Here is a 15,778-nt window from a genome sequence, read left to right on the forward strand (position 1 = left end):
GTCTAAAATTGAGCTCCCAAACCTCAGACGTTTGATCTAAAACCTTGCCTGGATAGGGGTGAGCGAAGAGCATTAGCAGGCTCACTTTATTTATTTATTCATTCATTCATTCATTCATTCATTTTATTTGAGACAAGATCTCACTCTGTTGTCCAGGCTGGAGTGCAGTGGTGCAATCATAGCTCAATGCAGCCTCGACCTCCTGGGCTCAAGCGATCCTCCTGCCTCAGCCTCCCGAGTAGCTGGGACTACAGGCATGAGCCATTGCACCTGGCTAATTTTTAAATTTTTTGTAGAGATGGGATCTTGATATGTTGCCCTGATTGGTCTTAAACTCCTTGCTCCAATCAATCCTCTTGCCTCAGCCTCCCAAAGTGCTGGGATTACAGGTGTGAGCTACCTCAACCATTCAGCTGGCATACTTTAGACGTGTCTTTCAATCTTGCTTTACCCAGGGATGAGGCTGACATTTCATCTCCATCCGACTACTGCACCTCGTTTGTAATTAATCTAGCCTTTGAGTGGGGAGGAGGGAAATAAAATATTTATTGATCCGTTAAATACCTCCGTAAGAGACCTGTTGCTGATACTATTGTTACTGCTGTAATTGTTCCTGTCCTCTCAGATGGTCCTGATCCTGTTGAAATCAAATTGGAGTCTGGTGTTGCCAGTGGGGAGGTGGTTGAGGTGATGGAGGGCTCCGACGTGACCTTCTTGGCAGAAACAAAGTCTCACCCACCCTCTGCCTATACCTGGTTTTTCCTTGACTCCATTCTGTCTCACACCACAAGCACACTCACTATCCGTGCTGTGTCCAGAGAACATGAGGGCCTGTACAAGTGCTTGGTGTTCAACAGTGACACCCACCTGTCCCGCCTGGGTACTCTGAAGGTTCGAGTCCTTGGTAAGTCTCCTTTCCTGGTTCCTCTCCTTTGTTCTTCTGAGAGTCAGATGCTGGCCATGTCAGAAGGAACCAAGAGTTCTTAATTCGGGGCCTTTGGATACTGTGTGAGGGAGAAATCCCTGCATGACATTGAGTTGCATGCAAAATGTTTGCGCTGTGTTCTAGAGGAAGGGTCCAGGATTGTCATCAGATTTTTGAAGGGATCTTGAACTCTAAAAAAAAAAAAAAAAAAAAAAGGAAAAAAAAACCAAAAATTAGCTGGGTGTGGAGGCGCACGCCTGTAGTCCCAGCTACTAGGCAGGCTGAGGCAGGAGAATCACTTGAGCCTGGGAGGTGGAGATTGCAGGAAGCTGAAATCACGCCACTGCACTCCAGCCTGGGCAACAGAGCAAGATTCTATCTAAAAAAAAAAAAGAGGAAGAGAATTCAGGAAGTATTTGTTAAATAAATTAATGGATGGATACATGATACATGGATTAATGATAGTTCCCTCAGCCGGTCAGTTCTGTTAAATCTTCTGGGTCTGGGTCTATATACTCTCAAAGACCAACAGCTTGTCTTGCTCATAGAGATTTTTTTAAAAGTAACTTTTATATATGGAACTTTTACTATGTTCTCCAGGTTTCAGCTCAGATGTCCACTCCTCCAGGAAGGCCTCCCTGCCCCTTCTCCCAAGACCACGTTGGGCTCCTCCTGGAGTTCCCCCAGTCCTGCTCAGTCTGTGATTCCTGCCGGTCTGACTCCAGAGCTTTTGTTTATGACTGGGATCTATATCACAAGCATGATTCCAGCTCATTTAATATTTATTGGCTGCTTATAATGAACTTGGCACTGGGCCTGGTTATTAAGCTCTCAGAAACAAGGAGCTGGTCATTGTTGTTTTTTTATCATTGCTATTGACCATCGTAATCTCAGTTCCCGGTCTCCAGGGTTCCTGGACTTTCCGCTCTCCACGCCAGACAGGGAAGGAAAGTCAGCCCTGGGGGTAGAGGGCAGAGGTGGGGTCAAAGTTACTTCCCTGCCACCACCCCTGTCTGTCCCGGGAGCGGCAGTCACTACAGTGTGTGTGACTTTGTAGCAGTGGGGGAGAAAAGAGAAGGGAGGTGGAGGGGCTGCAGCTGGAGTGAGGACTGTGTCTGTGTGTGCAAGCCGGGACAACAGACGGCCTGGCACACTGAAGTCAGGTGCTGGGACCCATGGGGCCTGCTGACTTATGGGGACACCACTGGATGGGAATCCTGCTCTCAGGTGAGCGGCCTGCTTCCTTCAGATGGGGGTGGAGGGGGGTTGTATGCATCTATTTGTCAGTGGTGTGTGTGTGTGTTTGTGTGTGCACATGCACTCAAGGAAAGAGATGGAGGCAGAGAGAAAAAATGGAGACACAGAGATAGAGACAGAAATAAAGACAGATACAGATATAAAGATAGGGCTGGGTGTGGTGGCTCACATCTGTAATCCCAGCACTTTGGGAGGCTGAGGTGGGCAGATCACTTGAGGCCAGGAGTTTGAGACCAGCCTGGACAACATGGCAAAACCCCGTCTCTACTAAAAATACAAAAATTAGCTGGGTGTGGTGGCAGGCTCCTATAGTCCCAGCTATTTGGGGGGCTGAGGTAGGAGAATCACTTGAACCTTGAACTCGGCAGCGGAGGCTGCAGTGAACTGAGATCACACTACAGCACCCCAGTCTGAGTGACACAGCAAGACCCTGTCTCAAAAAAGAAAGAAAGAAAGAAAGGAAAGAAAGAAAGAGAGAGAGAGAGAGAGAGAAAGAAAGAGAAAGATAGAAATAAAGACAGATACAAAAGAGATTGACAGAAGGAGACATAAACAGAGACCAGAGACAAAGATATATGTATATTTGTCAGTGGTGTGTGTGTGTGTGTGTGTGTGTGTGTGTACACACTTGAGGAAAGAGATAGAGGCAGAGAGAGAGACAGACACAGACAGAGACAGAAACAAATACAGATGCAAGAGACTGACAGAAGGAGACATAAACAGACTAGAGACAAGAGAGAAAGACAAAAGTGTGTGTGTGTGTGTGTGTGTACACAGAGAAAGACAGAGAGAGAGAAAGATGGAGTCAGAGCCACAGAACCAGAGACCCAGGGAGAAAGAGAGAGGGAAATACAGGAAGAAGAGATACACAGAGAGACAGAGACAAAAGGTAAAAATATAACCTCAGAAATGATACCAGTGGGGGCCAGGCACAGTGGCTCACGCCTGTAATCCCAGCACTTTGGGGGGCCGAGGTGGGTGGATCACATGGTCAGGAGTTCAAGAACAGCCTGGCCAAGATGGTGAAACCCTGTCTCTACTAAAAATACAAAAATTAACTGGGTGTGGTGGCGGGTACCTGTAATCCCAGCTACTTGGGTGGCTGAGGCAGGTAATTGCTTGAACCCAGGAGGCAGAAGTTACAGTAAGCCAAGATTGTGCCATTACACTCCAGCCTGGGTGAGAGTAAGAGTCTGTCCCAAAAACAAAAGAAAGGGAAGGAAAGAAAGAGAGAGAGAGAGAGAGAGAAAGAAAGAAAAGAAAGAAAAAGAAAGAGAAAGAGAGAAAGAAAGAAAAGAAAGAAAGAAAAAAAAAAGAAAGAATGAAAGAAAGAAAGAGAGAGAAAGAAAGACCAACCAGTGGGAAAACAGGGAGGGGCAGAGAGAGAGGGAGACAGAGAACAAAGAGACAGGGAGAGAACTGTGTAAAGACACAGACAGAAATAGATTCAGAGACACGGGGAGAGGGAGTATCACCGAGATTCAGACAAGCAGATGAGAGATAGGCGGAGGGAGGCTGTGCCAGCCCTGGGCAGCCAGGTCCACGGATCAGGATGGGGATGAATGTGAAAGTTCTGCCTAAAAGGCATCTCAGACAAAAGGAAGAAACTAGAATATTTTGATGAAAAAATTATTTTGGAAGTGAAGACATGATTTTGCAACAGGTCATGTGCAGAGGTGACGGCTCAGCCCAGCCTTGCTGTGTGTCTCTGAGACCAGCTTCTCCTTTTCTGGGCCGGCGCTTCCTGGCTGACCCTGGAAGGGCGCAGGGGCTCCGTAGTCCTGGGAGGCTGAGAGTTATCAGCCGCATCCACAGGTGTCTCTGTGAGTGTTGCCTCTGCCTGGTGGGACAAAGGCAGGGCAATGTGAGAAGAAAGTCAGAGGGAAGGGGCCACAGCAGGCTTTCCACGGAGGGAGGCTTCCTGTCTCAGGTGGATATGATGAGGCCCTTATCAATGCTTTCACTCACATCATTTCACTTATCCTTACGACAGTTAAGTGAGGCTGGAACTGTTACTACCTCCATTTTTCAAATGGGGAAACTGGGCCTCAGATAGGGGATATCACTTGCCCAAATAAATGGCAAAAATGAGATTCAAACCCAGGTGGTCAGGCTCTGAGGCTGTGGGCCTAACCTCTAATAGCATTTGAGGCAGAGAAACCACAGACACGAGAACCTGTCATCAAGACTACCATCATCGTCATCATCGTTGCCATCATGGTGGCTGAATATTTGCTATGAACTCTGTTAAGCATGTCACATTTGATAATCTCACTCAGACTTCACAACCACCAGATAAGCTGAGTTCTACTATTATCTCCATTTTTCAGTTGAAGAAACTGAGCCGCACAAAGAGAAAGTCCCTTACCCATGATAGTAGGGCTAATAAGTGACAGAGCTCATATTTGTTCCTAAGAGCTCATGCCCTTATTCACTGACTGGGCAGGGAATGGGGCAGTGTTAGGGCCACATTGGGGCCCTTTTGAGAGGGGCAGAGGGTCTGCGTTAATGGGGCTCATGGGAGAGATGAGGTCAGTTGCATGTGAGCACAGCTGCTGGGGTTGGGCCCCAGCAAAGTCTCGTGGGTTTTTTTTGTTTGTTTATTTGTTTTTGTTTTGAGACAAGGTCTAGCTCTGTCACCCAGGCTGGAGTGCAATGGCACGATCTCGGCTCACCACCACCTCTGCCTCCTGGGTTCAAGAGATTCTCGTGCCTCAGCCTCCCAAGTAGTTGGGTTTATAGGTGCTTGTCACCACACCCGGCTGGTTTTTGTTTTTTTTGTTTTGTTTTGTTTTTTTTGTAGAGACGGGGTTTCACCTTGTTGACCAGGGTGATCTCAAACTCTTGGCCTCAAGTGATCTGCTCACTTCAACCTCCCAAAGGGCTGGGATTACAAGCATGAGCCACCGTGCCAGGTCCCATAGTCTCTTGCAGCCTCCGTAGTGGTATGCAGAATGATCAAATGGAAAACTGGGAACTCATTTTTTGTGTGTGTGTTTGTATTTTTTTTAAGACAGGATCTTGCTCTGTCACCCAGGCTGGAGTGCAATGGTGCAATCATAGCTCACTGCAGCCTCAAACACCCAGGCTCAAGTGATCCTCCCATTTCAGACTGTAGCTGGGACTACAGATGTACGCCAACACCCCCAGCTAATTTTAAAAAATTTTAGTACAGACAAAGCTTCACTATGTTGCCCAGGCTGGTCTCAAATTCCTTAGCTCAAGTGATCGTCCCACTTCAGCCTCCCAAAGTACTGAGATGACAGGCATGAGCCACCATACCCTGCCAAAAACTGGGAACTTCTGCTATCTTGTTCTCCTTTCCTCCTCATGCAAGATCTTGCCTAGGGGCACATCAGAGGAAGTACCAAAAGTCAATATTTTTCACCAAGATCACAGTAAAAGTACCTGTTAATCAAGGGCTGGCTCTGTGGCCATCTCTGGGCTGACAGGAGGAATTACAGTGTTGAGAGCACAGTCTTCAGGGCCTGGCAGGCCAGGTTTTTAGCTTCTGCCATTGACAATACCATCTTGGTGAGTGACATCACTTCTGTGAGCATCGGCTTTCCTCTATGTGGAATACAGGGACCATCATGTGTCTCCCGTAGAGGGCACATCATTGGAGAGAACACAATGATTATCAAGGGGCCCAATTAAAGTTTGCCAATATTCATTACCACCCCCACAACAACCCTAGGAAGCAGGTGATAGTACGCCCATTTTACAGTTGAGATTGAGGCTCAGAGAGGACAAAAACATGCTGCAGCTGGGCACAGTGGCTCACACCTGTAATTCCAGCACTTTAGGAGGCCGAGGCAGGCAGATCACATGAGGTCAAGAGTTCGAGACCAGTCTGGCCAACATGGCGAAACCCTGTCTGTACTAAAAATACAAAAATTAGCTGGGCGTGGTGGCCTGTACCTGTAATCCCAGCTACTTAGGAGGCTGAGGCTGGAGAATCACTTGAACCCGGGAGGCGATGGTTGCAGCGAGCTGAGATTGCGCCACTGCATGCCAGCCTGGGTGACAGAGCCAGACTCTGCCTCAGAAAACAAAAACACACACACAAACAAAAACCAACCAACCAAACAAACAAACAAAAAACATGCTGCAGGTCACATAGCTGGTAAGTAATGTGTAGGACTCAGGTCTCCATGGGTGGAATGCCAGCCCTATGAGCCCTATGACCTCAGAGCTCCCTGTGCTTCTGAAGACCCTAGCCAGGCACCCCCCAACACACCTCTCCCTCCCTGAATGCCTCCTCTCTCCCCTTCTAGCCTCGCTTTGGACCGTATGGAGCCCTCCAGCTGCAGCCCAGATCACCCTTGATGCCAATTCACTTGATGCCACCCAAAGTGAGGATTTTGTTCTGTCTGTGTTTGGGACCCCCAGGACACCCCAGATTCATGGCAGATCCAGAGGGTGGGAGCCAGAAAACAAGATGGTCATGCTGATCTCTGCCTCCGTAGAGATCCCCCATCCGGGCCTAACACCCACAGTCCCAAGCGGACAAATCTGATTGGCTCAGCCAGAGTCTGGCAACAACTGGTCCAGCCATCTGTGCCAGAGGTTGGGGTAAAGAGGGAGGGCTGTGACTGTCATGGCTGGGGTGGGCAAAGTTGGCTAAAAAGTGGGTGGGGGGGCTGGGTCCAGTTCCTTATACCTGTCATTCCAGCACTTTGGGAGGCTGAGATGGGTGGATTAATTGAGTTTGAGACCCACCTGGGCAACATAGGGAGACCCCATGTCTAAAAAAAAAAAAAAATTCACCAGGTAGTGTACACCTGTAGTCCCAGCTATTTGGGAAGCTGAGGTGGGAGGATTGCTTGAGCCCATGAGGTCAAGGTTGCAGTAGCTGTGATTGCACCATTGCACTCCAGCCTGGGTGACACAGCGAAACCCTGTATCAATAAAGAAAAAGAGTGGGTAGGGGGCCCTTGCTGGCACCCGTGTTGTAAGCTTGATTGTCATTGCTGACTGATTGACCCCTGGTCAGGTCCCAGACCCTTTGCTTCACTTGCATAATCACTTTCAATGGGACTTGGAGAAGGGAAGTAACTTGCCCAAGATGATGCCTAGAATGAGCAGTAGATCCAGCATTCAAGCCCAGGCATCCATCCAGAGTGTCTTCTGGCAATTCCAATCTAGTCCTGTTTCTCTGGGTCCCCCTGTGACTACGTCTTGTTTGTTCTTCCTCTACCTGTGTCTCTGCCTCTGTCTCCCTTGCTTGCTTTCAGAGCTGGCCAAGCCTACTATTGCAGTCAGCCTGGGCACTGCCATAGAGCAGAAGGATATGGTGATCTTCCACTGTAACACCGAGGACGTCAACATTACCATCCACTGGGTTTCCAACAACCTCTCCGTCATGTTCCATGAGCGCATGCAGCTGTCCAAGGATGGCAAGAGCCTCACCATCCTCATTGTTCAGCGGGAAGACTCGGGGACTTACCAATGTGAAGCTCGAGATGCCCTTTTGCGCCAGAGCAGCGACCCCATCTTCCTGGACGTGAAGTGTGAGTCCCTTTCCATTCTCTCCAACCCCTCACCGACACTCACTTCCTTAGTGCCTCGTTCAGTCTCATAGCTTGAAATACCATCCAGATGTGGACTTGTCTGCCTTTGAACTTCAGATGTATAACTGTTTGACATCTCTACCTGGATTCTACTGGAAACCTCCAATTTAATGTGTCTAAAATTGAGCTCCCAAACCTCAGACGTTTGATCTAAAACCTTGCCTGGATAGGGGTGAGCGAAGAGCATTAGCAGGCTCACTTTATTTATTTATTCATTCATTCATTCATTCATTCATTTTATTTGAGACAAGATCTCACTCTGTTGTCCAGGCTGGAGTGCAGTGGTGCAATCATAGCTCAATGCAGCCTCGACCTCCTGGGCTCAAGCGATCCTCCTGCCTCAGCCTCCCGAGTAGCTGGGACTACAGGCATGAGCCATTGCACCTGGCTAATTTTTAAATTTTTTGTAGAGATGGGATCTTGATATGTTGCCCTGATTGGTCTTAAACTCCTTGCTCCAATCAATCCTCTTGCCTCAGCCTCCCAAAGTGCTGGGATTACAGGTGTGAGCTACCTCAACCATTCAGCTGGCATACTTTAGACGTGTCTTTCAATCTTGCTTTACCCAGGGATGAGGCTGACATTTCATCTCCATCCGACTACTGCACCTCGTTTGTAATTAATCTAGCCTTTGAGTGGGGAGGAGGGAAATAAAATATTTATTGATCCGTTAAATACCTCCGTAAGAGACCTGTTGCTGATACTATTGTTACTGCTGTAATTGTTCCTGTCCTCTCAGATGGTCCTGATCCTGTTGAAATCAAATTGGAGTCTGGTGTTGCCAGTGGGGAGGTGGTTGAGGTGATGGAGGGCTCCGACGTGACCTTCTTGGCAGAAACAAAGTCTCACCCACCCTCTGCCTATACCTGGTTTTTCCTTGACTCCATTCTGTCTCACACCACAAGCACACTCACTATCCGTGCTGTGTCCAGAGAACATGAGGGCCTGTACAAGTGCTTGGTGTTCAACAGTGACACCCACCTGTCCCGCCTGGGTACTCTGAAGGTTCGAGTCCTTGGTAAGTCTCCTTTCCTGGTTCCTCTCCTTTGTTCTTCTGAGAGTCAGATGCTGGCCATGTCAGAAGGAACCAAGAGTTCTTAATTCGGGGCCTTTGGATACTGTGTGAGGGAGAAATCCCTGCATGACATTGAGTTGCATGCAAAATGTTTGCGCTGTGTTCTAGAGGAAGGGTCCAGGATTGTCATCAGATTTTTGAAGGGATCTTGAACTCTAAAAAAAAAAAAAAAAACTTAAGAGGCCGGGCACGGTGGCTCACGCCTGTAATCCCAGCACATCGGGAGGCCGAGGCGGGCAGATCATGAGGTCAGGAAATCGAGATCACCCTGGCTAACACGGTGAAACCCCGTCTCTACTAAAAATACAAAAAATTAGCTGGGTGTGGTGGCAGGCGCCTGTAGTCCCAGCTACTTGACAGGCTGAGGCAGGAGAATGGCATGAACCCCGGAGGCAGAGCTTGCAGTGAGTCGAGATCGGGCCACTGCACTTCAGCCTGGGCGACAGAGCAAGACTCTGTCTAAAAAACAAAACAATCTTCAGAGCTACTGAGCTACATCAATACCCCAGAGTCTGAGGAGGACCCAGGGGGATATCCAATGCAGCTGGTGACTGAGCAGGGCTCCGACCGCAGGGAAGGCTGGGCACACTGGCTCCTTTGCCTGGCTTGGCACATCCTGCAGGAGACCCTGGTGGCTCTCTAGGGGGTACCCATGATTTGATTCTCTCAAGATGGGAGGAGGTTGTCTACATTTAAAAACACTAACACAACACTCACATACTCCATACTCAGACAGATAACCCCACATGCACAGCACACTCACGCACATGTACAATACACACAGTAAACACAACTCATATATAGCACATACACATACTGTGCAATACCACAGACATACAACATACACTCACACAAAACATACACACATATAGCATGCACACAACAGAGGTGTGCAACTCATTCATCACAAAGTACATAATACATCACACATACAACAGATACACACAAACTCACAACACATACAAACCCACAGCACATACATCCACACAGCACATACATCCACACAGCACATGCATACAAATCCATAACACATACACACAAACTCACAACACACACACAAAATGGTCACACATACAACACACATGACATACAAAACACAGACACACATATCTCACATACATCTACACAACAAACAAGATCACATATACATGACACACTCACATAAAATATATATACACCTAATATGCGCTAATGGACACACACAACATATATCATTGACATTCAGCACCCACTAAACATTACAGCCATTCAACATCACAGACACCCAAGATGGACAACATGGAAAACACACCACATACCATACAGTCAACACCCTCAACACATATATACAACAGACACACAATGCACACACAAAATACATATACATACCACATGCAGCACATACTCAGAGCATATATACACATCACACAACACAAACACATAACACAAACAATACCATAGACACAGAACACATACTCATATACAAAAAAATACACATAACATATACTCACATACAAAGTGCACATGTGTACCACACACATACTTCATATTCAACACACACACCCAACACACACAAGAAATGCAAAACACACGTGCACCACACACTCCGTATACACAAAACTCATTACATTTTCACATGAAAAAAATCACACAACACACATTCATCCACAAAAGACATACATGTACCCCACACACCAGTCATATGCAAATCATATACACATACACACCACCCACAACACACACACACACACACACACATACACACTCCTGGAAAAACTTGTGGGCTCCACAAGGGCAGGAGATGGGGGAAATCTCCCTGAACCTGACCCTGTATCTCCACGTGTTTCCAGAAAAAGTGACCACGCCAAAAGTCGTGCCTTCAAGCCTGAACCTTGTGGAGAACGCCAGGTCCGTGGACCTGACCTGCCAAACCATCAATGAGAATGTGAATGTCCGGTGGTTCCTGAGTGGCCAGCCCCTCCTGCCCAGTGAGCACCTGCAGCTGTCAGCTGGCAACAGGACCCTGGTCATCCACGGCCTCCAGCGGAATGACACGGGGCCCTATGCCTGTGAGGTCTGGAACTGGGGCAGCCGGGCCTGGAGTGAGCCCCTTGAGCTTACCATCAACTGTGAGTCAGCCGGGGCCTGGACCTTCCCCTTCTCCCTTCTTCCCTCCTTCTCTTTAAGTTCTTCCTTCCAATCATTCATGCTATGATTACTGAGCTCCTGCTCTGCGTCAGGCATGAATCTGAGCACTGGATAAGGCCAAGTGCCTGCCCTCAGGGGGCTTATGTTCTAATGGAGAAACCAGACCATAAACAGAGAAGCAGGTGATAAGGTTTAGGGACACCACCCAGATTTAAGCTTTCCCAGGGTCTCACTGGCCCTTGTCTACAGGGAGGCAAACATAGAAACCGGGGAGAGGGGGAGTAAGAGGAGCTGTATTTGTCTGGATCCTTGGAGAAGCAGACCCCAAGGTGGGATTAACGGGATTATTCATGCAAGGGTTTTATTAGGGGAAATGTTCCCGTGAGGATAACTAGGGAGGCAGCTGTAGGAAGGTTGGGGAGAGCCATCAGACTGAGAGACTGAGATGCGAGTGTGACCCCGAGTGACAGGGCGAGGGACAGAGACTTGAATAGAAGCAACTGGATAACCATGCAGTTGAAGGAACACCCATCAGGGCTGTTGGGACCTCCCGTGTCTCCCAGGAAGGGGCCTGCCTTAGTTTCCTGGATGCACTCAGGTACTGGCAGGGTGCAGCCTGTGGGAGGGCTGGGAGTAGATTTGGGGGCACAGCAATTGGGCCCTTGGTCAATTACATTTCTGCTGTTGGAGGTCTTTGAAGAGCTTCTCCTGGTGGCCACAATTGTGCAGCGAGAGACGACAGGGCTGGACCAGAATGGCAACTGTCGGGTGTTGAGAAGTGGTTGCACTGTGGATGTGTTTTGAATATGCTGCTGACTGATATTAGGTGAAAGAGAAAGAAAGGAGTCAAGAATGACTCTAAGGATTATTGCCTGAGCCACTGAAAGGATGTAGGAGTCATGAACCAAGATGGAGAAGATTGGGGGAGAAGAGGTTTCTGCTGGGAGAGAAAGGACGGGTGCACTTTTGTACATGCGAAGTAGCAGGGAACACAGAGGTAGGGATTAAGTACATGTCTTTGCTCCTCTTTACACTTCTCTGTTGCTCTCTCCTCTTTCCTTCTCAATTCAGTCATTAAACCAAAAATATATATTTTGTGCTCTCTCTGTGGTCAGCAACATGTTGAGCATTTGATACTTGCCATGATTTTCAGCTTTCACAGCCTGCTGGGGATGGGGAGGTCACTAAGTAGGCAAATAAAACACAGCATGATAAATGGGAACTTGGGGGACAAAGGGAGGGTATGGGGAGCCCAAAGGAAGCCTCCGTCTGGGGCATGTTGCAAAGGGTCATCATGAATGGGGATGTCCACTGTGAGAGCTGAAGGATGAGTAGGAGTAGGCTGCTTAGAGCAGAGGCAGGGAAGAGCATTCCAGGCAGAGGGAAGAGAGTGTGCGACGGCTTTGAGGCAAGAGAGAGTGTAACAAGGATGGAATCTCCGAGTGGGATTTAATTCCTGAATGAGAGCAAGAGGTGTGGAAAGGTGGGACCGGACGGGTCTGTAAGGATCAAATTGTAAATGGCCTCGTCAGCCATAGGTTTTGTCCCAAGGGCACTGGGGAGCCACAGAGGGTTCTGAACACAGGAGGGACAGTGACAATTTAGTACTTAGGAAGACTTCTCTGGCTACTGTGTGGAGGATGAGACTGGGATGGGGAGACAAGGAGGAGCTGGGATGCAGGTGAGGGATCCAAGTGGGGTCAGGATGGGGAGAGATGAACAGGTTCAAAGGATGTTGGGGAGGGAGCAGAGAAGGGGTATTCCTCCCCTCCTGGAATGTCTCAATTAGCAACCTTTTGCATCCCTTCTAGTGTTTTACATTAATTTAAATAAAGTTTGACTCTTAAACTCTTTTAGGTTTTTTACAAAATAGAGACAGGGTCTTACTATGTTGCCTTGGCTGGTCGTGAACCCCTGAGCTCAAGCGATCTCCCTGCCTCAGCCTCCCAAAGTGCTGGGATTATAGGCATGAGCCATGGCCCCAGGCCCAAACTCTTTTAATTTATATGAGAAATCCAACAACTACTTTCATTTGTTTCCTTCTTGTATGTGGTAGAAGAGAAAAGTGACAATGATCCCCTCTGACATTACAAAGAAAATTTGCACGTGTTTATACCATTGAGAATACACAGGACTAGAAGTTAGGAATTATATGCACAGGACACAGCCACAATTTCCCTCACTCTCCCACTTCCTTCCTCCCTTCCTCCCTCCCTCCCTTCCTTCCTCACTTCCTCCCTTCCTCCCTGCCTCCCTTCCTTCCTCACTTCCTCCCTTCCTCCCTGCCTCCCTTCCTTCCTCATTTCCTCCCTTCCTCCCTGCCTCCCTTAGGAAGTATATGCACAGGACACAGCCACAATTTCCCTCCCTCCCTTCCTCCCTTCCTCTTTTCCTCCCTCCCTCTCTCCCGCCCTCTGTCCCTCTCCCTCTCTTTCTCTCTTTCTCTCTTCCTTCTCACTCTGTCTCCTAGGCCGGAGTGCAGTGGCACAACCTTGGCTTGCTGGCTCACTGCAACTTCGGCCTCCCAGGTTCAAGCAATTCTTAGCCACTCTAGTAGCTGCAATTACAGTCATGTGCTACCACATCTAGCTAGTTTTTATTTTTATTTTTCAGTAGTGACATGATTCGCCACGTTGGTCAGGCTGGTTTTGAACTCCTGGTCTCAGGAGTTCCACTCACATCCACCTACCTCGGCTTCCCAGAGTGCTAGGATTACAGGTGTGAGCCACTGCGCTTGGCCTAGCAACAATTTCTGATGCCCGAGTGACCTAAAACTCTTCTTTGAATTAACTTTTGCAAAGGCAGGGGTTTTTTTTGTTTTGTTTTGTTTGTTTTTTTTTTTCTGAGATGGAATCTTGCTGTGTCACCCAGGCTGAACTCCAATGGCATGATCTCGGCTCACTGCAACCTCCACCTCACAGTTTCAAGTGATTCTCCTGCCTCAGCCTCCCAAGTAGCTGGGACTACAGGTGCCCGCCACCACACCTGGCTAATTTTTTGTATTTTTAGTAGAGACAGGGTTTCATGGTGTTAGCCAGGATGGTCTCGATCTCCTGACCTCGCGATCCGCCCGCCTCGGCCTCCCAAAGTGTTGCGATTACAGGCGTGAGCCACCGTGCCCGGCCCTTGTTTTTGTTTTGATCACCCCCACCCGCAGTGTTGTGGGCCACACTCTGTCAGACAGCTAAGGAGCAAAAGGGAGCATGTTCTGTTTATTTTACTGAAATTCCAAGGTGAAAGTGAATGGCTCGCTGATGGGGGCCAGGGTACATCACGTTTGGTTTTACACACAGATGGTCCTGACAAAGTGAACATCACCAGGGAGTCGGCATCGAAGATGGTCAGCACCATCGAGGCAGAGCTCAACTCCAGCCTGACCCTGCAGTGTTGGGCCGAGTCCAAGCCAGGCGCTGAGTATCGCTGGACTCTTGAACACTCCATCGGGGAGCACCTGGGAGAGCAACTGATCATCAGGGCTCTGACCTGGGAACACAACGGGATCTACAACTGCACAGCCTCCAACCCTCTCACCGGCCTGGCCCGCTCCGCTTCAGTCCTGGTCAAGGTGGTAGGTGAGTCTCTCAGGGTTGCCTTCAGGGGCCTTTCCTGATGCTGCTCCCAGCCACCTAGTCTACCCCTATCGAGGGCTGGAGTGTGGCAGTCTCCACACTGCCTGAGCAGGTTCTCAGTCCCCAGCTGTTGAATCCTAACCCCTAATGCTCAGGGGAACATAGACACGCTACTTCCTGCTGTGTTCCCTGGAAAACTCTCCAAGCTGTTCTGAGCCTCAGTTGGTTTGCCTGTAAATTGGGTTTGTGATGTGTATTAGTCCGTTTTCACGCTGCTGATAAAGACATGCCCAAGACTGGGTAATTTATAAAGAAAAAGAGGTTTAATGGACTCACAGTTCCGCGTGGTTAAGAAGGCCTCACAATCGTGGTGGAAGGTGAAAGGCATGTCTTACATGATGGCAGACAAGAGAGAATGAGAACCAAGCAAAAGGGGAAACCCTTTATGAAACCATCAGATCTCGTGAGACTTATTCACTACCATAAGAACAATATGGGGGAAACCGCCCCCGTGATGAAATTATCTCCCAGAAGGTCCCTCTCACAACACTTGGGAATTATGGGAGCTACAATTCAATATGAGTTTTGGGTGGCGACACAGGCAAATCGTATCGTGATGCCTATCTTTCCGAGTCGTTTAGGACAATGAGTCAGAGACATACCCAGTGAGGGAAGGAGTGAGCTATATGGGGAATCAGAAATGATGTTAATAGCAACTGGACATGACTGGCAGTGAGTCCCTGTATCTCTGTCTTTAGTTCTTGAGAAGGCAACAGTGTTACTGTTCACTGGGATTCACATCCTTCTCTAATGCTTATTAGCTGTGTGACCTTACTTACCCTCTCTGGGCCTCTGATTTATTATCTGAAAAACATAATAATAATTCTGCCTATTTCTTAGGGTTGTTGAAGATTGTTAACATTTGTAAAGTTCTTAGGGCAGTGCTTGGCATATTGTGTTTGTTAAACAAATAAAATTATTCCTTTTTTTTTTTTGAGACAGGGTCTCACTCTGTCACCCAGGCTGGAGTGCAGTGGCATGATCATGGGTCACTGAAGCCTCAACCTCCCAGTCTCAAGCCATCTTCCCAGCTCAGCCTTCTGAGAAGCTGGGACTACAGGTGTGCACCACCACCCCCAGCTAATTTTTTATTTATTTATTTTTTTTGTAGAGATGGCCTCCCTATGTTGCACAGGCTGATTTCAAACTCCTGGGCTCAAGTGATCCTCCTGCTTCAGCCTCCCAAAGTGCT

At 48.3% G+C, this 15,778-nt stretch overlaps 1 protein-coding gene across 1 annotated transcript in view; it reads left to right on the forward strand.

The window, feature by feature from the left end:
- Positions 1-2,100: 2,100 nt before the first annotated feature.
- The window catches only part of CEACAM20 (carcinoembryonic antigen-related cell adhesion molecule 20), a 31,038-nt gene continuing 17,360 nt past the window's right edge, over positions 2,101-15,778 (forward strand). Inside the window, exons 1-6 of the mRNA XM_011963168.1 lie at positions 2,101-2,152; positions 6,460-6,601; positions 7,418-7,695; positions 8,495-8,773; positions 10,660-10,938; positions 14,251-14,529. Of these exons, the coding sequence (XP_011818558.1) occupies positions 2,101-2,152; positions 6,460-6,601; positions 7,418-7,695; positions 8,495-8,773; positions 10,660-10,938; positions 14,251-14,529 (1,309 nt within the window). The remainder of the gene's footprint in view (positions 2,153-6,459; positions 6,602-7,417; positions 7,696-8,494; positions 8,774-10,659; positions 10,939-14,250; positions 14,530-15,778) is intronic.

Source organism: Colobus angolensis, unplaced genomic scaffold (assembly GCF_000951035.1).
Source record: "Colobus angolensis palliatus isolate OR3802 unplaced genomic scaffold, Cang.pa_1.0 Scaffold60, whole genome shotgun sequence".
In the NCBI taxonomy this organism is placed as follows: domain Eukaryota; kingdom Metazoa; phylum Chordata; class Mammalia; order Primates; family Cercopithecidae; genus Colobus; species Colobus angolensis.